The sequence below is a fragment of the Motacilla alba genome, chromosome 18 (assembly GCF_015832195.1).
Source record: "Motacilla alba alba isolate MOTALB_02 chromosome 18, Motacilla_alba_V1.0_pri, whole genome shotgun sequence".
NCBI lineage: Eukaryota > Metazoa > Chordata > Aves > Passeriformes > Motacillidae > Motacilla > Motacilla alba.
In genome coordinates, this window is record NC_052033.1 from 5545758 (window position 1) to 5573648 (window position 27891).

General features: G+C 65.0%; 3 protein-coding genes across 3 annotated transcripts; 2 read left to right on the forward strand and 1 right to left on the reverse strand.

Annotated features, from left to right (window-relative positions):
- Positions 1-138: 138 nt before the first annotated feature.
- Positions 139-4455, reverse strand: CCDC42 (coiled-coil domain containing 42). Its single transcript, XM_038157574.1, has 7 exons — positions 4339-4455; positions 4119-4223; positions 3781-3814; positions 3171-3673; positions 2179-2400; positions 1531-1689; positions 139-887 (listed from the first exon to the last, which is right to left on the reverse strand). Exons 1-7 carry the CDS (start codon positions 4453-4455, stop codon positions 819-821), a joined length of 1209 nt encoding a protein of 402 aa, XP_038013502.1. The 3' UTR covers positions 139-818.
- Positions 4456-9349: 4894 nt separating this feature from the next.
- On the forward strand, positions 9350-14497 carry LOC119709603 (TBC1 domain family member 24-like). The gene is made up of 7 exons (XM_038157576.1): positions 9350-9958; positions 10936-11974; positions 12559-12717; positions 13076-13139; positions 13394-13489; positions 13646-13956; positions 14197-14497. Exons 1-7 carry the CDS (start codon positions 9856-9858, stop codon positions 14495-14497), a joined length of 2073 nt encoding a protein of 690 aa, XP_038013504.1. The 5' UTR covers positions 9350-9855.
- Positions 14498-25445: 10948 nt separating this feature from the next.
- Positions 25446-27624, forward strand: USP43 (ubiquitin specific peptidase 43; the record flags this gene model as incomplete). Its single annotated transcript, XM_038157577.1, has 3 exons — positions 25446-25880; positions 27010-27150; positions 27589-27624. Coding segments are annotated over 3 exons (612 nt in total), but the record flags the coding sequence as incomplete, so codon positions are not given.
- Between the last annotated feature and the right edge of the window lie 267 nt (positions 27625-27891).

A 27891-nucleotide genomic window follows, 5' to 3' on the forward strand; every position in this document is an offset into this window, starting at 1 on the left:
AGCAGGGGGAGCAGAGAGGAGCAGAACCCTGACCCTGAGCACTCGGGGTGCACCCGGGAGCTCCCGGGAATGCCCAGAGCAGCTCCTGCTGCTGCAGCGAGAGCCCAGCCCTCCCATCCCTGCCTCTGGCCCACACTTCACTTCTGGTCCCTCAGTGTCCTCACCGGCCCCTGGGGACAACTGCCCCTCACAGGGCAGGGGACAGCTCTGTCCCCAGCTGCCCCTCACAGGGCAGGGGACAGCCATGTCCTCCCTCACAGGGCAGGAGGCAGCAGTGTCCCCAACCTTCCCTTGCAGGGCAGGGGACAGCTGTGTCCCCATGCATCCCCCACAGGGCAGGGCGGAGCTGCTCCTGTCCCATGAGCTCCTGCCACCACCGAGAGGGTGACACCCGTGGGGGTGACAGGGTGGCCATGGCTGGGGACCACTGAGTCACCTCCCGGGAGGGGTGTGGATGACCCCGTCCCTCTGGAAATGTCACAGCTGAGATGAGATGCAGGGACACAAAGGCCCCGCACGCTCCGTGCTCTGGGATGAGTCAGGAGCTGATTGTCCAGAGCAGGAGCAGCTCTTGGTGGCACCGCCAGTGTCTGAGACACCTCTGGGAGCCCTGAGAGCCACGCAGGGCTCAGCCCCTCTGCTTCTCTCTCTTCTGCTTCTGAGTATTTGGGCTCACAGAAGAGCAGGGAAGATCAGCAGGAAATGAAGAGATGCCTTAAAATATTTGCTATTTTTTTTAGTCTGCAATATCTGCAGGGTTCCCTCATCCTCTCCTCTCCCTGCCCGCCCTGCTGCTGCCTCGCTGGCAGGGCAGGCTCTCACAGAGCTCGGCCACGCTCCTTCATGTCCTCCGTGAAGTCCTGGAGGTCGTGGATGAACTGCTGGATCTGGGGTGGGACGGGGAGAGGGCAGGGTCAGGCAGGGACGGGAGCAGGAGGCAGAGGGGAGCCTGTCCCTCCTGGAGGGCAGATGTCCCCGAGCTAAGTGACAGGACAAGAAAGCTCGTGCAGCACCAGAGTGTGCCTCTGGGGGGGAATGGAACCAAACCCTGGCCATGGCTGGATCTGCATCCCTGCACCCTGAAACCCTGCAACCCCAAACCCTGAAACCCTGCATCCCCACATCCCTGCATCCCCACATCCCTGCATGCCCATATCCCTGCACCCCTTGTCCTGCATCCCCAAACCCTTGCATCCCTGTATCCCCACATCCCTGCATCCCCATATCCCTGCATCCCTCCACCCCTTCATCCCCATATCCCTGTGCTCCTGCATCCCCCCATCCCTGCACCCCTTCCTCCCCAAACCCTTGCATCCCCACATCCCTGCACCCCCATATCCCTGCACCCCAGTATCTCCACATGCCTGCAGCCCCTGTCCGTGCCTGGCCCCAGCCCTGGGGAGGGACAGGTTTGCCCGGCGTCCCCTCCATTCCCTGCCAGGGACCCCAGGGGAGGCGGGAGGGAGTGTTGGGGCTGGGGGCCGCCCCTCGCCGCGGGGGAGCCACTGCTGCTGCTTCTCCTGGCGTTACCATGTCCAGCTGCCTGTGGCTGTCCCCGGCTGCCACCCTGCCCTGCGGCTGCAGCCGCGCGCTGGCGGCGTGGAACAGGCTGTGGATGGCCATGGTGAGGGACTTGAGCTCCACGGCCTTCCTGGCAGCCCTGGCCTGGGCCTGGGCCCAGCGATCCTCCTGGGGGGACACGAGACACGTCCCAGCAGAGCTGCCTCAGCCCCGGGACCCCGGCTGGAGACCCCCAGCTCGGCCTGATCCAGACTGGGAAGGAGCCAGCCTTGGGCTGGGCTGGGGCTGGTGCAGCCCGGTGAGCTGGGAGCAGGGACAGGAGCCAGGAGCCAGGAGCCAGGAGCCAGGAGCCAGGAGCCAGGAGCCAGGAGCCAGGAGCCAGCGCGGTGTGCTGCCCACCCTGCAGTGCCCACCCTGGCACACCCTCCTTGCCAGCCCTGCAGCAGGGACAGCTCCCCTGCAGCGCTGCCATTGTCCCCTCCCTTGGTGACAAACCTGCCCCACACCTGGGCTCTCACTCCTGCTCCTGCAGGGATGGGATGGGATGGGATGGGATGGGATGGGATGGGATGGGATGGGATGGGATGGGATGGGATGGGATGGGATGGGATGGGATGGGATGGGATGGGGATGGGGACGGACCCCTCAGCTCCTTACCCACTGCCGGATGTCACTTTGAGCCTGGTCTAACGACTCTTGGAGCTGCACCAGGTCGTTCCTGCACTGAAGCATCTCAGCTTCCCTCTCTGCCCTGAGCTGCTGCTGCAGGCCCTTGCCCTGCTCCATCAGCTGCCGGTGCCACCACTGGGACTGCAGCAGGTCCTTGCGTGTCCTCAGCAGGGCCTTGTAGTAGCTGATGACGTCATCGATGTCACGGAACTGCGGCACAGGTGCTGGGGTCAGGGACACCCTGCCCTTTGTGGGGTCAGGGACACCCTGCTCTGCCCTGGGAGCAGGGACACCCTGCCCTTTGCGGGGTCAGGGACACCCTGCCCTCCCCTCGCTGGGTTCCCCTGCCCTGAGCAGGGCCAAGGCTCCCCCCAGAAGATCTCCCCTTCTCCATGGTCCCTGCTGCTCCCTGAGCACTCCACGTCCCCTGGGCGGGGGGACAGCATGTGACAGGCCCAGTGCCAGGCCGGGACTGGCAGTGGCACAGGGAGGGCTCACAGCTGTGCCGGGGACAGCGGAGCTGGCATGGAACACAACAGCTCCATGTGCCCGGGGGCTGGGAGCAGCAGGAGCACGGGGGATGGAGAGGAGCTGGTGGGGCTGGTGCAGCATGGAGAGGTGTCCCAGCGGCCTGCAGAGGAGGCACAGCTCCCTCACACCTGCCTGGGTGCCACCCTGGGCAGTTTTCACCTGCCCCAAACCTTCAGTGTGACCTGGAATGGTGGCACCAAGGGGACCCCGCTCCCCTCAGCGCTGAGCTTTCCCCCGTCTCATGGCTTTCATCCAGTTTCCTCAATCCTTCATCGGTCCTGGCTCTGCTCTGCTGACCCCACTCCCTGAGGCCCACCTGGGTGGCCAGGGAGCCCTTCCCAGCCCTCCTGGAGCCTCTGGGTTTGATCAGGTGTTGATTTCCCTGGCCTTGCCTCATCCCTCTGGTTCAAACCCAGGGGAGGCCCTCCCTGAGCCACATCCAAGCTCACCTGAGAGTTCTCCACCACATCCTCCAGGTACCTCTTGAACCGGGAGTACTTCAGCAATTGTTTGGAGAGTTTCTGGTGCTGTTTCCTCAGGGCTTCCAGTTCCCTCCTAGCCCTCAGGAGCTCACTCTCCTTTTTTGAATTCTCCTCTTTCTCCTCTTTGGCTTTTTTCAGGGCTTGGGTTCGCAGCCTTTCATTCTCCTGGGGGGTTCCCAGCAGCACACACAGCCGGAGGAGCAGGGCAGGGCAAGGAGGAGCTGGGTCACTCAGGGCACTGCCAGGAGAGCTCCAGGGAGGAGAGCCCAGCACTGCGGGACACTCCCCTCCCTGTCCCAGGGCCACCTGCGCGGTCCCTTTGGCCTGGGCAGCACCGGGGTGGGGCTGTGCCTTCCGGGCGAGCCCGCTCCCACCCAGGGCACCAACCCCTGCTGCTCTCGCTCCGGCCTCAGGGGAGCCCTGGCCCTGGCCGGGGGCGCTGGCCCAAGGCTGCTCCCAGGGGAGAGGAGCTGGTGAGCAGGGCAGTGTGCCAGGAGTGCCGGGAGTGCCAGGAGTGCCAGGGCTATCAGGTGTGCCAGGAGTGCCGGGAGTGCCAGGTGTATCAGGTGAGCCATACGTGTCAGGAGTGCCAGGTGTTCCAGGTGTGCCAGCTGTATCAGGTGTGCCAGGTGTATCAGGTGTATCAGATGTGCCAGGGGTGCCAGGTGTATCAGGTGTGCCAGGGGTGCCAGGTGTCTGAGGTGTTCCAGGTGTTCCAGGTGTGCCAGGTGTGCCGGGTTTGACAGGTATAGGAAGTGTGCCAGGTGTATGAGGGGCAGCCAGGTGTGCCAGGTGTTTGAGATGTGCCAGGTGTGCCAGCTGTATCAGGTGTGCCAGGTGTATGAGGTGTTCCAGGTGTGCCAGGTGTTCCAGGTGTGCCAGGTGTATCAGGTGTGCCAGGGGTGCCAGGTGTACCTTTACGGTCGTCCCAGATGTCACCACGTGGGCTTTCAGCTGGGCCCTCCTGGCGTGCAGGTCCCTCCACTGCTCAGCAAGGTTCTCCATCCTCTCCGTGAAGGCCTGGCAGCACCGGAGCGACAGTGGCCCAGCTGCCACAGCCAGAGCCACTCCCCGCCTGCCCTGCCACCCTCCAAAGTCCCCCCGCCATGTCCCAGCACCCTCCCAGCCTCCTCACCTCCTCTGTCTCCTCCACGACCTTCTCCACCAGCCGCACCTCCTTCATCTTCTTCAGGACGCAGATGAACGAGTTGGTGGAGTCCTCCTCTGCCGCCTGCAGCTCCCTGCCACGCATTTCCCGAGCTCGCACGGCATCCTGGCAGGGTGTGGGCAGGGCCCCAGCCCCACCTCAGAGCCCCCCTGGCAGCAGGACCCCCCCAGCCCCCCCTGCGGGGACCCCCAGCACAGGGGGGCAGCTCCGGGGTGACGGGGCAGGGCAGGGACAGGAGCAGGTAAGGGACAGGAGCTTGGCATGACAGGGAAGGGCCGTGGAGACACGGGGGGAGGCTGGAGGAGCCCCTGACCTGAGCAGGGGCAGGAGCCTGTGCTTGTACTGCCCCCGGTAATAGCTCACGTCCTCGTGGGCCATGGCTGCGGCCACCGCGCGTCCTGCTGCTGGCCGGGCAGCCCAGGGGCTGCTGTGCTCTGCACGGACCCCGAGGCTACCCCGGCGCAAGCCCTGTGGCTACTCAGTCCCAGCGACAGGCACTGCGGCTCCTCCGACCATGCTGAGAGCTCCGGTGCTGCCCCGGGCACTGTGACCCTCCAGGGGCTCCTCCCGGCACTGTGACAGCTCCAGGGGCTCCTCTACTCATTGTGACAGCTCCAGGGGCTCCTCCACCCATTGTGACCCTCCAGGGGCTCCTGGCACTGTGACAGCTCCTGTGAACCCCCCGGCATCATGGGGACTGACCACTGTGACCAGGACCTGGACATGTGTAACATTTATAAAATAAGATCTATAGCACAAAAATATCCAAAGAGGCAGATTTGCTGACTTTGTAAAACTTTTGCTTGCTCCTTCCCGAAGCATTCCACAAAGAGGAGAAATGAGGGGGCTTTTCGGGTCTCTCCAGTTCCCCATGATTTCAGTTCCAGCCAGGCCCAGGTGAGGATGCTGCAGCCGTGTTGGTGTTTCTCATCGAGGGTTGGTGCAGCTGCTCTGCAGGAGCTGCTCTGGCGCTGCCCGGTGCCCCCTGTGCTGGGCACCCTGCGTGCCCAGCCCCGGGCAGAGGTCCCCGTGCCCGGGGACAGGGGGCAGAGGGTCCGGGCCCTGCTGGCGCTGAAGGCGGCCCGAGCCCGGCCCGGAGCTGGCCGGGGCTCCTGCGGGAATCCCGGGCAGCTGGGGACATCTCCTGGCCGCGGGATGGAGCAGCGCTGCTGGGAGATCAGCCCGCAGCAGAGCCTTCAGCTCCTCTCGCTGGCCGCGGCAGCGCGGGCACCGCGCTCCGGCTCCGGGCAGCTTGTCTGAAAGAAAAATAGGAAAAAAAGCCTTTTTTTGTTAAAAGTGACTAAACCCCAGCTGTTTTAAATCACAACATCTCCATCGAACACCCAAGCAGAGCCTGCCTGCTGCTCCTGGACACATTTCATTTCACAAGCCTGACTTTCCTCTTCAGCCCCTCAAAACACACACCGCACTCAGCACTTCCAGGTGATGAACCCTCCTGTCACACCCCGGGGTCTTCTCTCCACACCTCTCCTTGTTCCTGTGCAAGGTTCCTCACAGATGTGAGTGGCACCCAGGGAGTCCCCAGTGCTGGCTGCTCCCCCGCTCTGCCTTTGGAACGGAGCGAGACCCCGGGAATTCTGCCCACGGCAGCCCCTGCTCCAGCAGCCTGCTCAGACTCTGCCAAGGGGGAAAAGGGGCACGGGACGCTGCCATTGTCCCCGACAGCCACCAAAGGAAATGCAGCTGGCCCTGCTCGAGGGGGGCACACGGACAGCCACCCTTTCCCCGGCAGCTCCAGCGGCAGCTTCCTTAGGGCTGGAGGGCAGGAGCGCTGTCCCCAGCCAGGGAGCGTCCCGCAGCAGCTGTCCCTGGGGACCGGCCCCGAGAGCACGAAGGGCCAGCCCTGCGCCCCAGAAACAGCCTCGGAGCAGCTCCCCCGGGATGAGGAACTCGGCGAGGGCTGACCGGCCGGAAAGCAGCTCCGTCCCAGGGCAGAGCTCCCAGCCCCGGCCCCGCGCAGCCAACGCGTGACCGGCGGCGCAGGAAGGGAACGAAAGGAAGGGCTGCTGGCAGCAGCGGGGCCCGGGCACCGCGGGCTGTCACATCAGCCCGGAGCAGGCCCGGAACAGCAGCACAAGCCAGGCGAGCGCCAGCGCCCGGCTCCAGCAAAGCCCAGGCGCTGATTGCTCCAATGCGGGGCAAAGCTGAGGGGCAGCTCCAGGCACATTCCAGGGGGGCTCTGCCACCTCCAGAGCCCCAGAGCTGGGCCGGGATCTGCCGGGATTGCAGGGGGACCCCGAGCTGGGAACGGCAGCTGAGCCCTGCAGAGCCTGGGGCTCCGTGCCTGACACCAGCTCCTGCCAGCACCGGCCAGGATCCTTCCAACACTCTTCCAAGATCCCTCCAAAGTCCCCCCAAATTCCTTCCAAGCTCTCCCCAGGCCCCTTCCCCACAGACCCACTCACAGCCCAGGCTCAAGCAAGAGAGCAAAGTTGGATTTCCTGGCACAAGACCCAGGCCCTGAGGTGTCTCTGCCTGCACCCCTGAAAACCAGACCCTCAGGGACATTTGGGAAGGGGTGGGAATTCACCCTGCAGGAGGAAATGGCAGAGTCACTTTGCTGTCCATAGCTGGCTACCAGCTGAGGAACAAGGCTGGGCTGTTGTTACCCCTTTCATCCTCTCTCTTTCCCCGGAATTAACTCATTGGGTGCTTTAAACACATGGAAGGAAAAAGACGATTGTTCCAAGTCTGTGCCCAACGTGGTTTGTGTGTTATGGGCACAGCACCCGCGTGGCTCCCACCAATCCCAAAAACGTGGAGAGCACTGCGTGGAACTGACCCAGAGCAGCACAAAGGGGACCCAGCCACGAAAGGCACTGAGCACAGACCCCGCTGCTGGCTCCCACTGCAGGGGAGAGCAAACGAGATCATTTCCATTCCAGTGGAAGCTGTAAGATCAGCTCAATGGAGCAGAGTTCACAAACTGCTGGATTCTAATCTTACCCTGCAGGGTTTTTTGTTCTATTTTAGATTTTGTGCTCTATTTTTGTCTCAGCAACAAGCAAGAAGTTTGTCAGCTGTGCTAATTGCAAAATACTACCAAAATAAATGCTGTTTACATTCTCCCTAGAAGGCCAGCACTGTACAAAGACATTTCCCTGCTTTACAGCCCTCAGGAGGCACAGGACACGCGACTGCTCAGCCGTGGGGTTCTCAACAGGCATTTCTGTTATCAAAACACCTCTCTCCTTGTTGGGGCCTTGTTTAGAGTAGAATCAAACGCTGCCAGATATTCCCCTTTACCTGTTAATGGATTAAAGGAAGCTGGAAAACACAGGGCACGGGACAAATGAATTTATGGAGAAGTCAGCCACCCGTGCAATGTTTCCATAAAACACAACCCCGGAGAGCTCCAGCCCCAGAAAGGCTCCAAACAGCAGCAGCCCCACGTTTCTCTGGGCTTTGGGCTCCTCGGAGGTGGCACTGATGGCAGCAGAGAACTTTGCCCTCTATAAATACAGAGAGGTTGAGCAGCAATCTTTTTATTGGTCTCCTGTTGTTGAAGTGTATCTGTGCAATTCTGATACTGCACCATCCTGAAGGCAGGAATTTCACCTGCACCTCCAAATGCTCCAAAGCCACAGAAAATCCTGCTCAAACCCCGCTTGTCTGGGGTTTCTGAGACCTCCCTCATCCAAAACCCCAGCCCCAAACCCCGCTGAGCCCCCTCCCTGCCCGGGGCACAATCACAACAACGGTGATAACGATATTGATAACGAGAACGAGCGCATCTCCTCAGCACCTTCCCGTTCCCGGGGCTGATCCCGCTGTGTTCCCCCGTTCCCGGGGCTGATCCCCGCTGTGTTCCCCCGTTCCCGGGGCTGATCCCGCTCTGCTCCCCCGTTCCCGGGGCTGATCCCCGCTCTGCTCCCCCGTTCCCGGGGCTGATCCCGCTCTGCTCCCGGCGATGCCCCCGGGAAGGAGCCCCCCAGGCAGCCTCAGCTCCCGGGGCTGTCCCGCAGGCCGGGCAGGGCTGGGGACACGCCGGGCAGGGCTGGGGACACGTCCCGCTCCTGCCCGGGAGCGCCCAGGGCCAGCAGTGCCGGGGGGGCTCGGAGCCCCCCGGCAGCCCCGGGGTGGGCTCTGTCCCCTGGCCCGGCTCTCCGCACAGCCGGAGATGCTCCCGCGGCCGCGGCCATCAAACATTCATGGCCTTGGGCTGCGCTGCTCAGCCCGAGCCCCGCGGCCTCTGCATATTTCATATTTCATATTTCGCCATTAAAAACGCATGAAGCGACATTTCCCCGTCCCGAATTCACTTCCATCTCCATCTCCGGAGAGGCTGCCGGAGGTGTCAGAGCTGCGCGGAGCTGCAGAAGAGGCGGCCGCTGTCCTGGGGAAGGCAAATGAGGATAAGGCGGCCGACAGGGCCCGGGGAAGGCAGCGGGAGGGAGCCGCTGCTGCCGGAGCCGGGCAGGGTTGGGGCTGCAGACGGGACGAGCGGCCCCTTGGCGCCGGGGGGCGCGGTGCGGGGACCCCCGGGCCCAGGAGCGGGGCTGGGGCCGGCACTGCCCCTTTGGGAGCAGCCTGTGGTGCAGAACTGCCTGTCAGGCCCCGGGGCGGATCAGGAGAAGGGGATGAGGATGAGGATAAGGATAACTCCCACCGGGAGACCCCCTCGCCCCGGCACAGCCCGGGGGCCTTTGCTGACCCTCGGCCCCACTCCCGGGGGCTCCCCGCTCGCCAGGGGCAAAGGGAGGGGTGACGGCACAGCCGAGCCGCTCCCGAGGGATTCGGCACAGCGCGGAGAAGGTGAGGGAAAGGAGAGGCTCCTCAAGCAGGGAGCCGTGCTCGGGAGGCGCCGCGGAGCCAGGGGATGCTCAGGGAGGCGCTGCCGGTACTGCCGGACCTGGTCAGGAACAACCTGCAACTGCTCTTGTCACGGCAGAAACAATCCTATTTTAAAGGCAAATAAACATCCTTTAAAAGCTTAGGGTGCCTATAAAAGCGCCCGCTAAGCGCAGCCCGCGCTGGGAGCAGCGCTGTGGGACCGGGGCGGTGTCCCGGGAGCCTCTCCCAGCTGCTGGGGCCGCTTTTCCTCCAGCCCAGCTCCTGTGCCCGCGAGCACAGCGCTCACCCTGCAGCCCTGCAGCGCGTTCCGAGGCTGGAACCGATCGGTACCGAGCATTTCCCGGGCACAGCGGGAATTCCCGCTGGAGCCCCTCGGCCGGGCCGCAGCAGCCGCAGCCTGAGCGGGAACGCGAAGGTTATCCCCGGGAAATGGAGGGCTCGCTTGCTGCCCGTGTTGCCGTTTGATGCTATCTCGGCCCGCGGGGTGTTCACCGCCCCCGGCCGGGCCCGGCGCGGACCTGGGGCCGGAGGGGCGATGCGGGCGCGGAGCCGCTCCACCCCTCGCTGTGTTTACCCCAAATAAACGCGGGGGCCGCGGCCCGGCCCGCACCTTAAAAGCGGGGCAGGCGCGGGGCCAGGGGGGCCCGGCGGGGCTGGCCGAGCTGGCCCATGCTGCAGGTGGGGCTCAGCCCGCCCCGCTGCCCCGGGGCCGCGGCCGCCGCCTGCCCCATGGCCGAGCCGGCCGCGGGCGAGGAGCCGGGCACCGGGCCAGGTGAGTGCGCCGAGCGGGACCCGCCCGGGCCGGGCACCGCCGGGGAGCGCGGGGGCTGGGGGCGGCCGGGCTCCCGCCCCGAGCCCCGGCTCGTCCCGGGCCGGGCACGGCCGGAGCCGCCGCTCCTCGGTACCCGGGCGGGGCAGCGCCCTGAGAGAGGACGAGGTGAATTTGGGGCGCGAAGAGCCCCCGATCGCCCCCCGGCGCTGTCTCAGCCTGCTTTCAGAGCCAGGAGCCCCCCGGCTCTGCTGGGGTCGGGCCGTGTCCGGGACAGGAGTCGGGCCGGGCGGCTCCGGATCCAGCAGCTCCTGCCCCGAGCCGGGCTGAGCCCGAGCCGCTGCTCCCGCTGGCCTCGGGCGAGCGCCAAACTGAGCCGGAGAGCCAGAGCCGGAGCCGGAGCCAGCCCGGGACCCTCCCGATGGGCCACCGCGGGCTGTCCCCCGTGTCCCCTCGGCTCGGTGCGAATCCATCCCCGACCCCCAGCAGCGGAGCACAGGCGCGATCCGAGCATCCGAGAGTTAATGAGCGCGCTAATTGGAGGTGTCCCGGCTGATGAGTGCCCGGCAGAGCTCCCCGCGCGGGGACAGCTGCCAGCCCCGCAGGGCTCGGCTCGGGCTGTCCCGCAGCCGCGGGGAAATGCCGCTCCCGTCTCTCTAGGCGGAGCTCAGAGCCTGCTCTTCGCAGCGCCGGGCCGGCGGCTGATGAGCCCTGCCTCGGGGCTGGGGGCTTTGGGAGGGTGAAAAGCCCCTCGCGGTGCGAGAAGCGGCCCCGACACCCCGCTGGGACCTGGCCCCGGGCTTCTGCGGGGCGCGGAGCTGATGGGAGCGGGAGAGGGCAAAGCCCGAAACGCTTCCCTTGGCGGGGGAGAGCAAAGAAACGCGGGACGGGGCCGTGAGACTTCCGAGCGGCCCGAGGCGGGGCGGAACGCTGCCGCTGGGGCGCCGAGAGGCGCTCGGTGAAAGCTCTTTGTCCCGCAGAGGCGCTGGGCTCATCGCCGGTCACCATCGTGGTCACGTCCGAGGCCGACACGTGGGACATCGACGACACGTCCTCGTGCCGGGGCCGCGGGCACTTCGTGGACTGGGCCAAGATGCCGGAGCCGCAGGGGCCGGCGCGGATCCCGCGGGACGTCCTGGGCAGGCCCCCGAAGGAGCTGAAGAGGCTGGCGAGGGAAGGCTGCTGGGCCGGGAGCCACGCGGGCCGGGCCCGGCTCTACCCGCGGCTCATCCAGCGGGTCTCCTGCCGCCTCGTCACCCCCGACGCGCTCGTGTACCGGGACGTGGCCGGCCGGCTCTTCGGGAAGCCCAGCGTGAGCTCGCACCCTCTGCCCGAGTTCCTGGAGGGCTGCCCCGTGCCCACCTACTGCCTCAGCCCGCACGGGGTCACGGCCCTGAAGAAGATCCTCATCTGCGTGGGCGCCCTGTTCCCCGACATCACGCACAGCCCCCTGCTGCCCGCGCTGGCCGCGCTGCTGCTGCACTACAGCGAGGACGAGGCGCAGTGCTTCGAGAGCCTCTCGCGCCTCATCGCCAGCAACGCTCCGCACGCCGCCTACATCGACCAGTCCTTCCTGGCCCACCAGGCCTCCTGCATGACCTTCGGGGACCTGGCCAGCAAGCACTGCCCGGCGGCTCACAAGCTCGTGGCCGGCGCCGCCGAGAACGTGCTCGAGGTCTACTCGGAGTGGCTGTCGTGGCTCTTCCCCGGGCTGCCCTTCGGCTACGCCGTGCGCGTGCTGGACGTGTTCCTGCTGGAGGGCCAGAAGGTGCTGTACCGCATCGCCCTGGCCCTGCTCAAGCAGTTCAGGCTCTCGGCGGCCCCGGCCGGGCCGCAGGGCTGCGACGTCAAGGCGGAGCTGCAGGCTTTCGTCAGGAACATCGCCGAGCACCTGACCGTGGACAAGCTCCTGGAGAGAGCCTTCGCCATCCGCCTGTTCTCCCGCAAGGAGCTCTGGCTGCTGCACATGGCCAACAGGAAGGCCTTGGTGGAGAGGGGCATCACCGTGGTGCAGAGGAGGTGAGCAGAGCTCTGCGCCCCCCAGCTCCGGGGCTGAGCTGCCAAAATGGCAGCTCCTGTGGGGAACCCCCGGGGGAGCTGCAGGAACCTCCCGCAGCTGTGGCTGTGCTGGGCCCTCGCAGCCCCTGGGGCACCCTGGCAGGGGATGGGGCAGAGTGACCCTGTCAGGGGATGTGGCACAGCCAGAGCCAGGGACCCTGTCAGGGGATGTGGCAGAGCCAGAGCCAGGGACCCTGTCAGGGACACAGCACAGCCAGAGCCAGGGACCCTGTCAGGGGATGTGGCACAGCCAGAGCCAGGGACCCTGTCAGGGACACAGCACAGCCAGAGCCAGGGACCCTGTCAGGGGATGTGGCTCAGCCAGAGCCAGGGACCCTGTCAGGGGATGTGGCACAGCCAGAGCCAGGGACCCTGTCAGGGGATGTGGCACAGCCAGAGCCAGGGACCCTGTCAGGGGATGTGGCACAGCAGAGCTGGGGGTGCTGGCAGAGAGCTCAGGGTGCACAGGGCAGGACAGAACCTGCTGCAGGGGCTCTGCCCCGAACAGCCGAGGCCCCCAGCCCGGCCTGATGTCCCTCCCCCAGGCCGTCCTTCCACCTGGCCGTGGACATGCAGAAGTTCAGCTCCAGCACGGTCACGGCGCAGGAGATGCGCCTCGTCTGGTCCTGGATCCCCGAGCGCTTCTCGCTCTTCCCCCCGCTGCTGCTCTTCTCCACCTCCGAGGACGGCTGCAGCCTGCAGAGGTGAGGCCTCACCTGCCCCGCGGGGCCGGGCGGCTCGGGCGCGGGGGAAACCTGGGCAGGGCTTGGTGCTGGAGAGAGGAGCAGCGCCAGTGACCTGGGCCACCTCTGGCGCTGCCGGGGACCCTCCTGGGCTCGATTCGGGGTCCCGGGTGTGGCTTAGGGCAGAGGGCAGAGGCTGGCCCAGATGGCCACCAGCACCTGGGCACCGCCCGGGGCACAGGGAGCCCTGTGGGTGTGCCAGGCAGGGCTGTCCCCGTGTGCCACACTGCCAGGCACGCTGGGAGCGGCCGGGGACAGCCGGCACACCCTGCCCGGGGCTCCAGCTGCCCCCGGGCCCAGCCCTTGTCCACCTCTGCAGGTTCTACACGTGCTGTGAAGGCTACGAACCCACGGTGCTGCTCATCAAAACCACCGAGGGGGAGGTGAGCGTGTCCCAGGCGGGGCTGGCAAGGGGACGGGCTGGGTGACCCCACGGGCCCTTCTTGGAGCACCCACGGGCCGCGCGGTCCTGTCCCGCCCCGGCTCTGTCCCAGCTCCCAGGGCAGAGCAAACCGCACCTCTGGCCACCAGGACACACCTCAGCCGGGTGCCGGGGAAACGGGAGGAGAGGGTGAGGGGGAGAGAGGCCACGAGTGAGACTGACCCGCGCCCTGAGCTCCCCGTGCTCTCTCCCGAGGTGTGTGGGGCGTTTCTCTCCTCCGACTGGGCCGAGAGGAAGAAGAGCGGAGCCACGTCGGGCTTTTTTGGGACAGGGGAGTGCTTTGTGTTCACTGTGAGTCACGGTTTGCGTCTGGCTCTGTCCCTTCGTTGCTGTCCTGCCAGGACACCGCGTCCCCTCCCCGCCCCGGCTCCGGACCCGGAGCAGCAGCAGCGCCTTCCCCGGGGCGGCGCGGTGCCCGGGGGTCACCGGCTGTGTCCCGCTGCCCAGGTGCGCCCCGAGGCGGAGCGCTACGAGTGGGTGCTCATCAAGAAGCCGGAGCTGGCCAAGGCCGTGCCGCGCTCCCGGCAGCGCTCGCCTTCCCCCGCTCCCGAATCCGCGCTCGGCTCCTCCCGGGACAGCTCCAGCCCCAAGCACCTGGCCGTGCCCTCGGCGCAGAGGAGAGGCCGCCTGTCCCCGTTCCTGGCCATCAGGCACTTCCTGCTGCCCTCCAAAACTGCCTCCATGTTCATGGCCGGCTCCCGGGACGGGATCGTCATCGGTAAGGGGGGATCGGTATCGGTGTGGGGGGATCGATATCGGTAAGGGGGGGATCGGTATCGGTGTGGGGGGATCGGTATCGGTGTGGGGGGATCGATATTGGTCATAGGGATTGTTACTGATAAGGGGGGATTGCTATCGATGAGGGGGGATCCCTATCAGTAAGGGGGGATCCCTATCAATAAGGGGGGATCGATATGGATAAGGGGGGATCCCTATTGGCTCCCAGGAGCTCCGGCTGGGGATATCGGGTTGCAGTCCGGGCAGCTCCCCTTCCCCAGCCCGGGAGCTCCTCCCGAGAGCCCCAGGGCCCCCCAGCCCAAACCCTGCCGGGGTTCGGGGTTCGCTGCCCGGGGCTGCGGCGCCCCTGCCCGGCCCTGCCCTCCCTGCGTGCGGGGGCACCGGGGCAGGGCCCAGCCTGCGCTCGCCCTGCAGGGGGAGGGGGAGGGCCAGGCGCTGTCCCTGGACGCCAGCCTGCTCCGGGGACGCACGGAGCACTGCGAGACCTTCGACAACCCCCCGCTCTGCCAGGAGAACTTCCAGGTGCAGCTCTTGGAGGTGTGGGGCTTTCAAAGCGCGTAGGTGCCGTGGGGGACACCCCCGTGTGCCACCCGCGGGCACCGGGACCCCTCCCCGCGCTGGCCACCCCCGGCCGGGCCGTGGCACCTGGGCGGCTGCTCCGCTGCCCGTGGTCCCCTCCGCGGCCAGACCAGAGCAGAGCAGAGCAGAGCAGAGCAGAGCAGACTGGAGCAGATCGGATCAGACTGGAGCAGATCGGCCCTCGTGGTGCTGTGGAGAGGCCGAGGCACTGCCAGGACCGGGACTGTGGGTGCTGCCCTTGGGGACATTCAAGGTCCCCTCCCGCAGTTTAGACCCATCCCAGTCCACCCAGTCTGGCCCAGTTTGGGGTGCTGCAGGGGAGAACAGCCAGGCTGGAGTTTCTCCCACCTCCCTGGCCTGTGGGGCTCAGCAAACTGGGACAGCACGGCCGATTTTGTGGGAATGCTGAGGCCAGGCAAAATCCAACACGGAGCTCCAGAGCTCAGCAGAAATGCTCTCAGATCCGCTTCCCCTGGCCCAAGCCCTGAACAGCCCCTCAGGCTGCCCGGGGGGTTCTGCAGCCCCCGTGGGTGTCCAGGACTGGCCGGGACCCACCAGCACCGGCACAGACTCTTCTTGTCCCTGGCTGGAAGTGCCGCTGGGGATGGCAAAGCCCTGCTGGGGTTTGGGGGTGCCCGAGCTCTGCCGAGCCTTTGCCATGCTGAAAGGGACCCTGAAAGGGCTCCTTTCTCCTTGCCCCTTATTCCATTGCTGAATAAAGTTCCAAACTCTCGGAGAATTCCAAGTCCAGCACAAAGACACGGTGGGGGAGCAGCGGGGCTGGGAGGCGGAGGGGACGTGTGATGGGGTGTGAAGAGATCTGGGACCTGCTCTCACTTCCCTGGAGAGGGTCAGCCCCCCAGCCCCTCAGCCCATGGCCCCACAGCCCCCAACCCCTCACCCCCTGTCCCCACAGCCCCCATCCCCTCACCCCCTGTCCCCACAGCCCCCCAACCCCTCACTCCATGGCCCCACAGCCCCACAGCCCCTCACCCTACAGCCCCAGGGCCCCCCAGCCCCTCACCCTCAGCCCCAGGGCAGCCCAGCCCTGCCACCCCCTGCCCCTTTCCCTTGACTAGGGATCTTTACTGGGATCCAAGGAAACTTCAGCCCCTGTGTGCTCTGAAAGGAGCTGGAATGTCCATCAGCTCATCCCTTCGGGGCATTTCTGCTCCTTGTCACCACGGAAGTGTCTCAGAGCAGCACAGGGCCCCGCCCGGCTCCGCTCTGCTCCCTGAGCAGCCTCCTGGGCTCCTTTGGGACACGCAGCTGCCGGCGTTGGCACAAACAGAGCAGCCCAGGGGTGGCTCCGAGCAGCGGGGAGTGAACGCAGGGACAATCCCACCCCGCGGGTCCGGGTCATCCCCTGCCCCCCCAGAGGCGAGGGACGATCGGCCGCTGGCTTGTACCACAAATGGCTACAAAAAGCACATTTGTGACGCTCGGAGCTGATTTCCCTGGAGAGCAGGGGGGGCCGTGGGTGCCCTGGTCCCGCGGAGGGCCGGGCCTGGCGATTCCCACACTCGCACACGAGGGGCTGCGGGGGCTCCCTGTGCAGCTACACTGTGGCAGGAAGGGCTCAAGGTGTCCCGGCCATTCCCGACTCCCACAGGGGCTGTCTCGGGGAGAGAAACGTCCGCGGATGACTTGGGGCGCAGGAGAAGAGGAGACGCGCGGGGTGGGAGTAACGGGCAGTGCCTGCAGCCTCCTCCTGCTCCTGCTGCCTGCAGCAGCCATTTCTGCTCAAAGGCAGCATTCTGGAGCAGACAGACGCTCACCTTTCCCTCCTTCTCCTCTCCGTCCTTCCTCCCTGCCCTCTTCCCTCTCTCTCACCAAACGCAGCCTCCAGAGCCTGCAAATGGGAAATCCACAGCCCCGCGTGTCCCTGCAGCCAGAGGAAGGTCCCGGGGTGTTTTTATCTCCCGCCACTGTCAGATCCATTTGCATCCTTCCCATTTCCCTCTCCCAGCTCCGTGCAGCGATTCCCTTCCTGCCCACCTGCTGCACACACCAACATTTCCTCGTCACTGCCCTGTCACCAGCCCCTCGTGGCACCAGGTTTAATGTCCCGGCTGGAGCAGAGCCTTCAGTGCCACAGGAGGGGTTTTGCAGGTGTTTTCTTCCAGTCAAACCCACAGCATTTATCACAACAAGCGTGTTTCCATCCCCGTTTCCACACAATTTAGTCCCTGGAATTGCTAACCCTGGGCCAAGGGTTGGTTTTGTTGCCCCCCTGCAGAGCTGGGTGATTCCACAAGGCGTCTCTGGACTTTTCCCTGGGAATGCAGCAGGTTTTGGGCATGGAAATTCCCCCTCTGGCGCCCAGCAGAGCAGAGCTGCCCTGGGCTCAGCAGGGTCTGCCTGCTCCAAAGGGGGTCTGGGGATGGGCACTGCCAGTCCCGAGAGGGAGCTTCCCCTCCCTGGAGGGGAGCTGGGCCGTGCAGCCCCCGGGGGGACTGTCCCTCCCTCCCCGGGGGATTGCTCTCAGCGCTTTGTTGTTATTTATCTGAAAAATACAATCCCAGAATGGTTTGGGCTGGAGGGGACCTCAAAGCCCATCCAGTGTCACCTTCCACTGTCCCAGGCTGCTCCCAGAGTCCAACCAGCCCGGGACGGGGCGTTCCAAAGACGTGTTTTAGTGAGCAAACATCACCCTTTATCCCTAAAACCTTGCTCACACTGGGAATTATGAGCCCCTGGCTCCCAGTGAAACTCCAAACCTGGAATCCGCAGCCCCCCACGGGGAGTTTATCTTTAAAGAAAGGGTTCAGATCTGCTGGGGGAGGGAAAGATGTTTATTGAAAATAACTCGGGTCAGCCTTAAAGGAACTGTGCCTTCAGATACCGGAGAGCGTGTTTATTCCCTGGGGCTGATCTGAAGATTCCTTTGTTTCTGTTTTGAGAAGGAGTGGCAGAACACTTCAGTGGGGTGGTGATGATGCTCCTTGTTTTCCACCCACGTGGAATTATCTGTACGTGCGTTTCTGTGAGCTCTGCAAACGCTGGGATAAACAGCAGAACTGGGATAAACAGCAGAATTGGGATAAACAGCAGAATTGGTTCTGGTCCCCGCCACGGCTGAGCAGCCCCGAGGCTGCCGAGGCAAAGGGGGACGCGCCGCTGGAAATGCATTTCCAGAAAGGGTTGATTTGCACCGAAAGAAAATTAAAATATATATTTAAAGGAGGTGAGCTGGAAGAGTTCACAGGAGATCAGAGCAGGACAAAGAGCAAATATCCCTGCAGGGGAAGGGGTGGGCAGGCGGGGCTCCTGATGGTGTTTTTATTTGTAATCACACTTCAAAGCAGCGGGTTCTTGCTGCAAGGAGTAAATAATGAATGGAGATATTTTTAACCTCCTACACAGCCTCTGCGTTTCATCCGCGGGAGCTCTGGCAGCACACGGAGCGCTGATGGGGCTGCGGGGCTGCCGGGGCACCCAGAGCCACCCCAAGGTCTCCCTGTGCTCGGGGGACCCAGGGCACAGCCCGGGCAGGACAGGGGGACAGCGATGGAGTTGAAGTGGCAATCACACCTGGGGAGCTCTGAGGGACCGTGCCGGCAGAGCTGGGGGGGCTCACCTGGACGAGAGAGACCCCGGGAGAGATCAGGGACCCTGCCAGGGCCTGGAGGGGCTCCAGGAGGCACTTGGGAAACACAGGGGACACGGGGGACACAGGGGACACGGGGGACACAGGGGACACGGGGGACACAGGGGGCACAGGAGACAGAGGGGAGAGAGGGGACACAGGGGACACAGGGGACACGGGGGACATGGGGGACACAGGGGACACGGGGGACACAGGGGACACGGGGGACACAGGGGGCATGGGGGACACAGGGGACAGAGATAAAGAGGGAACACAGGGGACACAGGGGACACAGAGGACACAGGGAATAGAGGGAACAGAAGGAGCAGAGGGGACACAGGGAACAAAGTGGACATGGGACACAGGGAACACAGGGATCATGGAACACAGGGGACACAGGGAATAGAGGGGACATAGGGAATAGAGGGGACACAGAGGACACAGGGGACACAGGGAATAGAAGGAACAGAGGGGACAGAGAGGACACAGGGAATGCAGGGGACACAGGGAACACAGAGAGCATAGGGATTATGGAACACAAGGGACTGAGGGGACACAGGGGACTCAGGGGACACAGGGAACTGTCTCCCCCCTGCCCTGCTCCTGGTTCAGCTCTGCCGTGCTCTCCTGCACTCAGGGCTGTGCCCAAGTGCCCTCCTCGGGGATCCTGGCGGGCTCCAGGGTGAGCGGCAGTGCCCGCAGGCTCCAGCCAGCCCCGGGCTCTCATGATGCCGCTTGTGTGACATCTCCTCTGGGAGCTCCCCAGGGCAGCCGGGCATCACCGCGCGAACCGCGTTGCCTGCAGCTAAATCCATGCTTTGCTGCGGCTCTTTTAGCTTCACTGCGGAAGGGATGCTGCCCGAGAGCCTTTGGAAGGCCCTTGGTGTCACTGGCCCAATTTCTGGCCACAGCTCCCCGGGGGCTGCTGCTGCAGGCCCTGAGCTCTGCTGGGCACCGCCTCTGCTTCAGCTGAAAAGGAGCAACTGTCACAATCCCCCGGTGACTGTCCCACCCTGCCGAAACCAAAGGGACAGCTGAGTGCTCCCCTGCCTGCAGGGAAAGCAGGAGCAGGCTTAGGCAGGAGGCAAGATTTAGATTAGAAATTAGGAAGAAATATTCCACTGCAGGGCTGACGGGGCCCTGGGACAGAGAGGCTGTGGACTCTCCATCCCTGTAAATGTCCAAGGCCAGGCTGGACAGGCTTGGGGCAGCCTGGGACGCTGCACGGCATCCCTGCCCGCGGCAGGGGTGGCACTGGATGAGCTCTAAGGTAATTTCCAACTCAAACCATTCTGGGATTCTCAGATTCCAGGGGCTGCCAGCCTGGTCTGGAATTCCCCAGATTTGGGGGAAGCAGCTGGAGCAGGAGCTGTGGGGCTGCTCCTTCCTCTCAGGGGATCCTTTTCCTTACAGCTGAGGTAACTTTAAAACACTTTTACAATTAGAGGGGACTCTGTTTTTGCACTTCCCGTCATGCATTTACCAGATCCCCCCCAGAGCCCCCACAGCACTGAACAAATGGATCTGACTCGTTCAGGGGGAGCAGGGGTTTGTGTCCCTTTCAGGATGGCATGAAGGATTCCCCACTTCGAGAATCACCCTGGCTGTTGTTACAACACTTATGTGTTGCCACTGCCACCTTCCCCAGAGGCTCCTGGCACAGCCTGGCTCGGATCTGCTCCCTGTGGAGGATCTGCTCCCTGTGGAGGATCTGCTCCCTGTTGGAGGGAGGGTCTGCTCCCTTTGGAGGATCTGCTCCCTTTGGAGGATCTGCTCCCTGTGGAGGATCTGCTCCCTGTTGGAGGGAGGGTCTGCTCCCTGTGGAGGATCTGCTCCCTTTGGAGGATCTGCTCCCTTTGGAGGCTCTCTGGCTTTCACTCCCTCTCTCTTCCCTCCCCCCTTCTGCCCTGCCTTTTATGAATGACTTGTTGTGTAAATTCATTCTTCTGTGTTTATTTTAATTTGTCTGCTCCTGATTAAGGAAAAATTCAGCTCCAGCTCCTGGCATTGACTGGGAAGCTCTTTGGAGCCAAGCTTTTAACCCCACGTTCTCAAAGGAACTCAGGGGTGCTGGGCTGCTTCTCTTGCAGGGTGCAATTTAAAGCTGTCTTCAGGGACCCGGCTCTGGAGAGCGCAGCCACTGCTGGACGTGCCTGGGTGTCTCCAGCCTGGCACGCTCAGATTCCCGGGCACTGCCCTGATTCCTCAAACAGCCTCCAAATTCCCACAGCAGAAGTGCTTTTCACTAGCTGAGTATCGCAGCCAGGATTAGAAGCAACAGCTCCCGGGTGCTGTTTGTGTAAAGATCAGTGCAGGCAGCAGCCCGGGAAGGGATGCAAGGGAAGGATTTCTCTTGCCGGCTGTGAGACCTGGAGAATTCTGTCATCAATTAACATGCAGCGGAACGCTGCAGCCCTTAGTGCCGAGGATCTCAGATGTTTTAGTTAATGGAGATGATTTATCTCTACACCTGCGCTGACAGCTCTGGAAGGCACTGGGGACTGGCATTTAAAGGTGTCGGTGCTTGTTTTTCCTCACGTGCCACTGAAGTGTTTCCTGCTCACAGCACAGCACAGGTGGATCCTTTCGGCCTGTGCCCCTCTGCTGTCCACCGAACACTGAACAAATCCTCTTCCCTCTGCCTGAAAATCCCCTGCTCTCACTCACGGAGCTTCAGCACAGGAATCCAGTCATTCCATCCTCTCCTCCTCCGGAGGCCCTGGTGCTCTGAGCCACAAACCCTCCAGCAGGTTCCACAGGCTCTGCAGCAGCGCTGGCTGGGCTTGGGATCCAGGGCCCAGCCGCTGGAATGTGGGACAGGCTGGCAAAACCTCTGTGCCTGTGTGGGGGAAAGAGCAGGGAGCCTGTGAGACACCCGGGGGTCCCAAGGAGCTCTGCTACTGCCAGCTCCCCGTGGGGCAGAGTCTGGAGGTGCAGAAGGGGCAGGCTTCGGAGATCAGGGCTCTGTGCTGCCTCAGCAGAGCCATTCTGTCCCCACGGGTCACCCCACACCTGTCACTGCAGGAGGGGGAGGATCCAAGGACCCGCTGGAGAGCCAGAGTCCCGTGTTGGTGTGGCTGCTCCCAGAGCTCCATTCCTACAGAGACATTCCCTCCCAGGCTGCGGCTCTGCGTGCCTCTGTGACCTTTCAGACTCGTGCTCAGCTTGGCAGGACCTGTTGCCCAGCACATCCCTGTTCCCCAGCACATTCCCATCCCTCCCTGCACATCTCTGTCCCTCCCTGCATGTCCTTGTCCCTGCCGGCACACCCCTGTCCCCGCGGGCACATGTCACCGTGCCACACGTGCTAATAAGCGCTGCCCTCCAGCCCGGAGTCCCCGGGGAGCCCCGGGGCGCTGCGGGCGGCCGTGACCCCTGGATCCCTGCAGACACCCCGAGCGAGCCGAGCCGCTCCCGCCGGGCCAGGCTGAGCAGGGGCTCGCTGCTCGCACCCCTGCGAGGTGTCTATTTACCCCGAGACACCCCGGGGTGAGGTCCCTGAGCTGCCCCAGCCCGGCGGAGCCCCGGCAGAGCCCGGGGTGGTTTCCAGGCACAAGCCCTGCCCGGCGCTGGGGGATCCCGGCTCAGCTCCCCCTCCCCACGCCCGGGGTCGGCTCCTGCTGCGGGATCCCAGCTCGCAGGGAAGGAAGGAGCCTGCAGACACCCGCTCGGTGAAGCAGCCAGGGGTGGAACAGATGCATTAAACCGAGTGGAATTGCTGCGGACAAAGCGCAGGAGTTCCTGCAGCTCGGGGCTATCTGCCGCTTCCCCATTGCGGACCGGCGGAGCATGGCCGGCTCTATTCATCAGCCTGAGCCCTGCAAAGGCAGAGTTTCCCTCCTCGATGCTGTCCCTCCTCAAAGAGCCTCCCGAAAAAGGCAGGCCCCATGCATCTTTCATGGGGCGCTAAATAACTCGCTCTGCTATCTATAATTCAATCCGAGCTGCGGAGCTGGGGAGGGACGGGTTCCGAGGGGGGGATTTCTCTGCCTGCCTTGAGCCCGAAAACTGCTGCAGGCGGGGAGGGGCAGGGCGGGGGCAGTGCCAGCCCCGGCCGGGCTCCCCCAGCTGCCCCCGGGCCGGGAGCAGGATGGGGCTGTTGAAAGCGCGTTTCCACTCCACAGCACAGATGTTCCCAGCCCGTGCCAAGAGAGCGGGAGAGGCTCAAAGAAAGCAAACATTGTCCCAGGGCAGAGCACAGCGAGCAGGGAGGAAGGTTTCTCTTTTTTTGCTGTTATTGTTATCACGATGATTTGGCAGCGTGGAAATGGATTTCTCTCGGGCCTGAGTCAGTCCAGCTCAGATCTATTCAGGATTTTACCCTGAAATCCAAGTGCCTCCCTGGCACAGGGACTCATGGCCATGCCCAGGGCTGTCCTGTCCCCGTGTCTCCCTAATCCAGCCCAAACCCTCCGTGTTTTCATATCCATCCCGGCTGTCTGGTGTCCCGGGCAGTCCATCCTGTAACAACAAGGAATTTTCCATCACGGGGACCAAGCGTTTCCATCCTTCCCTTGTGTCTGGCACTCGGATTCTGCCCACCCCACATTTGCTCTGAAGCCGAAGCAGGAAATGGCAGCTTGAGAGGCAGGAGCTGGAGAGAGCCAGGAGATCCCAAAAAAGGCAATTTAGGGAGAAAGCGCTGACGCAACCCAGCAGTGCCGGATGCTGCAGCGTTGATAAATATTTGATTTAGCCTGAATAGGAAGGCATCGCGTTCAGAATGACCTGAAAAAGAGGGAAGATGACAACTCCAGTGCCCCTGAAAGGCAGACTCACACGGTGAGCATTCCTGAGGCTCACTCCGGTGTGCCTCACATTGGAATGAACTGGAGTTACCTGCGGGAAAGACACCTCTGCCTGCGCCAGGCCGGGGGGATGCACTGGCACGGGATGCCTCTGCCTGTGCTTGGAAAGGCCCCGATTCGCTTTGCAGTCATTGGCTGAGCTGTGCTGTCAGAATTCCTGCACAGGGAGCAGCTGGGGGAGCTGACAGGACCCGGGAAAAATGCTTTCACTACCCTAACTTCCTAATCCTGGCAGGATTGGGGTTTTTGGCATGGCTGAGCTTTGCTCTCTCATTTTAGAGCCTTTTCCCTTGGCTGTGTTTGTCAGCTCTCCCTTCCCGTCCATCCCCCTCTAACAAACACCAGGCTCTGACCCAGCTCTCAGTTCCGCTGCTGCCTCTGGACTCTCCACTCCCCTCGCTCTCCTTTAGGCTTTTCCTCACCTTCCTTAAGGAGTTGCTTTGTGTTTCTGGCTCCCCTCAGCTCAGCACGAGCCCTGCCCGGGCTCCCTCTCCCTCCCTGCGCCGCAGCTCCGGCTCGCGTGGGATGCTCGGGGCTCGAGCGTGCAGCCAAGAGCGGCCAGAGAGAAACAACAAGTGCTTTTCTCCTCAGTGAGCCGGGAGCTGCTCTAGATAAACCCATTCTTCCCACGCCGCAGGGAGCACAACCTGCCCTCGTTAGAGAATGCGGCGAGGAAAGGCCCCGCAGCCCCTCGAGCGCTCGGGCAGATCCCAGTTTCCATCTCCTGGGGTCTGCAGCGGGGCTTGCAGCGGGCGGTGCTGGAGCGGGGCCAGGAGCCTGCCAGGCGTCCCAGGGAATGCTCTGTGGATGGATCGTCACCTTGGGATGGGAGCAGGGAGCCTGGCATTGAGGGCGCTTTTCCCAAAGGAGCATTTTATCCTTGGCTTTGTAATGATGGGCTTCACAGCTCTGGCCAGGAGGATGCTGAGAAATGGACTCCAGCAGGGGATGCAGAGCCAGCCCAGCAGTCAAACCTCTGAGCCTGGGGGTTTGTAGCTGGAATTTCAGCTCAGCCCAGACTTCCCCGAGTGCCTGGGCCAGCGAGGGCCCCGGCGGTGCCAGCAGCTTTCCTCGGGCAGCCTGGGAGCTGGGAGCCCCACGGTGCTGGTGGGCTCTGCGGGGCCAGGGGCTGCCCTGAGCCCCTGCCCTGCATCCCCCAGCCCCGAGTGGCTCCCCGGGCACAGGGACCACCCCCGCAGGGCTGCTTCCATCGCCCTTCCCATCTCCCCAGGAGGAAAGGCTGAGTGCCTGGGGTGGCCCCGGGGTGGCCCCGGGTGGGAGCTGCAGTCCCTAAAGGCGGCTGCTCCCTCGGGGGGCTGGCAGGGGCAGGGGCTGACCCCAGCCAGGCTCTCAGGGGACAGCCCGTGCCAGTCAGGGCTGGCTGCGGGCGGGAGGAAACTCCGGCCGGGCTCAATCCTCTCTCCTCTCCGGATAAGCAGCTCCTGAGCCTGGGGCCACTCGCGTCCCTGGGGACCCACGGGCGGCTGATCCCCCTCCATCTGCTCAGCATCGGCAGCACGGGGTGCATTTAGCCTGAGATCGCTCCAGGGGCAGGGCACGGCCCTGTGCCCGATCCGTGCCCGCCACACCGCTGCCTGCCGGCCTGGCATCCCCCTGGGAGGTCACCATCCTGTCACCACCCCCGAGCTCGCAGCCCGGCCCAGGGACACCTGCCCTGCGGGGAGGAGGGACCGTGACATCCAACAGCACCTCCTGACCCTTCCTCTGTTACCCTGCTCCAGCTCCCGAACCCCAGACAGACGCCAGGGTGTGGTGCCAAACAGTGTGGGGGTGGCAGGAGGCGGCCAAAGGCTCTGGACTCTGCCGGCACTGGACTGGAAACCCCCGTTTTGTGACTCGGTGAGAAGGAACTGTCATCGTGTCCCCAAACCTCAGCGTGGAGGGCGCGGAGGTGACCACAGTGCCGCTATGTCAGCTCAGAGCGCCCAGAGGAGGCAGAAGTGGGGCATCCCACGGTGACGCTGTGACACCCCGGGGCCATGCTGCGGGCAGCAGGGGTGGCACCGCCGGGGAGCCGCGGGGCCCTGGAGGGGACAGAGGGACGGATGATACCGGGATAGCGGGCGCGGAGGGCTGGCTCAGCCGGGCGGCGCCCGGTACCGGGGTGATGTCGGGGACACCGGGGCAGGCGGGGCACGGCCGCCCGTGCCGCCAGCGGCGCCTCCCCGCTCCCCCCCTCCTCCGCTCCGCTCCCTCTTCCTCCTCCTCCTCCTCCCGTCTCCCTCTCCCTCTCCCGAGCCAGCCCGGCCGGGGGAGGAGCCGGCCGCGCACAAAACCTCCCGCCCGGCCCCTCCGGGCCCCGCACCGGCACCGGCACCGGCGGCGCCCAGCGCCCGCCCGGGGCCATGCGCGCCGCGGCGGGGCCGGGGCCGGCGGGGCCGGGGCAGGGCGGCGGCCGCCCGCGGCCATGAGCGCGGCGGGGCCGGGCGGCGGCCCCGGGCGGCGGCGGCGGGCGGGGGGCGGCGGGGCGAGCCCGGCGGGGCGGCCGCGGGCGGGGGGCGGGCGGCGGCGGCGGGCGCTGCGCTCGCTGGGCAGCCTGGCCGGGCGGCTGCTCCGCACCTGGGCGCGCCTGGCCGGGGGGCGCGGGGGCCGCCGCGCCGCCCCCGAGGATGACGAGGGCGGGTTCCGGGGGGGGTCGCGGCGGCGGCTCGGCGGGGCGGCCCCGGCGGCGGCGGCGGCGACGGCGGGGGGCGAGGCGGGGGGCGATGCGGGAGCGGGCGGCGGGGAGCGGCCGCCGGGCGCGCAGGGGCTGCGGAACCACGGCAACACCTGCTTCATGAACGCCGTGGTGCAGTGCCTGAGCAACACGGCGCCGCTGGCCGAGCGCCTGGCGCTGGGCCGCTACCGCGCCCGCGGAGCCCGCGCCGAGGTCACGCACCGGCTGGCGGCCCTGGTCCGAGCGCTCTGGACCCGCGAGTACACCCCGCAGCTCTCCGCCGAGTTCAAGGTACCGAGCGGCCCCGCCCCGCGGCCCCAGCGGCATCCCCGGCTCACAGCGCCCTGCACGCCCCGCTCACAGCTCCCTCCAGCCCCCCGAACCCACTGACACCCTTCCCAGCCCCCCGAACCCACTGACACCCTTCCGAAACCCCCGAACCCACTGACACCCTTCCCAGCCCCCTGAATCCACTGACACCCTTCCCAGCCCCCGAACCCACTGACACCCTTCCGAAACCCCCGAACCCACTGACACCCTTCCCAGACACCTGGAACCCACTGACACCCTTCCCAGCCCCCTGAATCCACTGACACCCTTCCCAGCCCCCCAAACCCACTGACACCCTTCCCTGCCCCCCGACCCCACTGACACCCTTCCCACCCATCACCTGCTCCCCTTCCTCATCCTCCCCGTGGACCCTGCCCTGCCAGACACCCCCAGCCCTGTCGCTGTCACCTCCCTCTGGCCTGGCTGCTGTCCCCGGAGCTCTGCGGGCGGGTGAGCTCCCAGCCCCGGCCGTGCCACGGAGCCCTGAGCGTGAGCTGGTGCCCGCTGCGCCCACGGGTGGGGCAGGATGTTGTCCCAGGAGCCAAATTCGGTGGCCTCAGGCTCTGTCCCTGAGTGTGTCACGCCTCTGCCAGGCGCACGCCAGGGGACAGGGTGTCAGGGCCGTCACAGCACGTCCAGCCTGGCATCGCAGCTCCCCACGCTCAGGGACACGTGTCCCCTGCCCGAGTGACATTTCCTCGGTGCTGCCGATAAAGTGCTGCTGCCGCTGAACTTTGCAAAGTGCCCGGGGGAGCTCCCGGGAAGCCGAGCCCCGCCCTGGGATGGGCTGCACGGAGCTGAAGCCGCCGGAGCGCCGGGGCAGGTGGGACCTGAGGGTCCCCGTGGCTGAACTTGCCCATCTGGACTCCATTGCGGCTTCCCCTGTGTCCCCTCCTGGCCGCTGGAAGCTGGGACACCACAGAGCCTCTGTCTCTGTCCCCACTGCTCTGCTGGCCCCGGGGTGGCCGTGATGTCCCTGCAGAGGCAGGACGAGGGCAGAGGCTGTGGCAGGGATGGAGCAGGGATGGTTTTGGGGTGGGTGCTGAACAGAAGCCCGTTCACCAGCGCCCGCCCCGCCCGTGTCTTGCAGAACATCGTCTCCAAGCACAGCTCGCAGTTCCGGGGCAATGCTCAGCACGACGCGCTCGAGTTCCTGCTCTGGCTGCTGGACCGAATGCACGAAGACCTGGGCGCCGCCTCTCCCGCCCAGCAGAGCCGCGGCCCCGCGCAGGTGGGTTCGGGCCAGGTCTGGCACCAGGGACACCGGGATGTGGTGCCAGGTCTGGGGCCAGGGACACCGGGATGTGGTGCCAGGTCTGGCACCGGGGACACCGGGGTGTGGTGCCAGGTCTGGGGCCAGGGACACCGGGGTGTGGTGCCAGGTCTGGGGCCAGGGACACCGGGGTGTGGTGCCAGGCGGTGGGATGGAGCTGGGCCCCGCCCCGGCGGGGATGGGGAGGCTGCGGTTCGGTCGGTGCGCGGGTGAAAGGACGCCGGGAGCCGAGTGCTGCGGGGCCGGGCAGGGGTTGGAGTGCTGGGAGAGTGGGGGTGTCGGCAGGAGCCCATCCAGCCGAGCATCCTGGCTCTGGGGGCATCCTGGTCCTTGGTGAGGAGGAGATGCAGCCCCCCCGTCCCTCCCTGCCTCCAGCTAAGCCCGCTGTAATTACAGCTCGGCGGCTTTGCTGCTGGCAAAATGAGTAATTAAGTCTTCCTCAATCCATCTGCGCTCAGGCATTGCCCTGGCCTTGGCCCTGGTCCTCCCTGCCTCCTCCTGCCTCCTCCTGCCGCCTCCTTCCCGGCTCCTTCCCGGCTCTTTCCCGCTCCTTCCCCGCCTGCTGCTGCCCGCCGGGCGCTGCCTGTTGCAGGAGATGGATTTGAGCTGTTGCCGTTTGACCCGTGAGCTCAGCTCAGCAGCCTGCTGTCCCTGCTTTGGGGTGACACCCTGCCCAGCAGTGCCCTGTCCCTGCTTTGG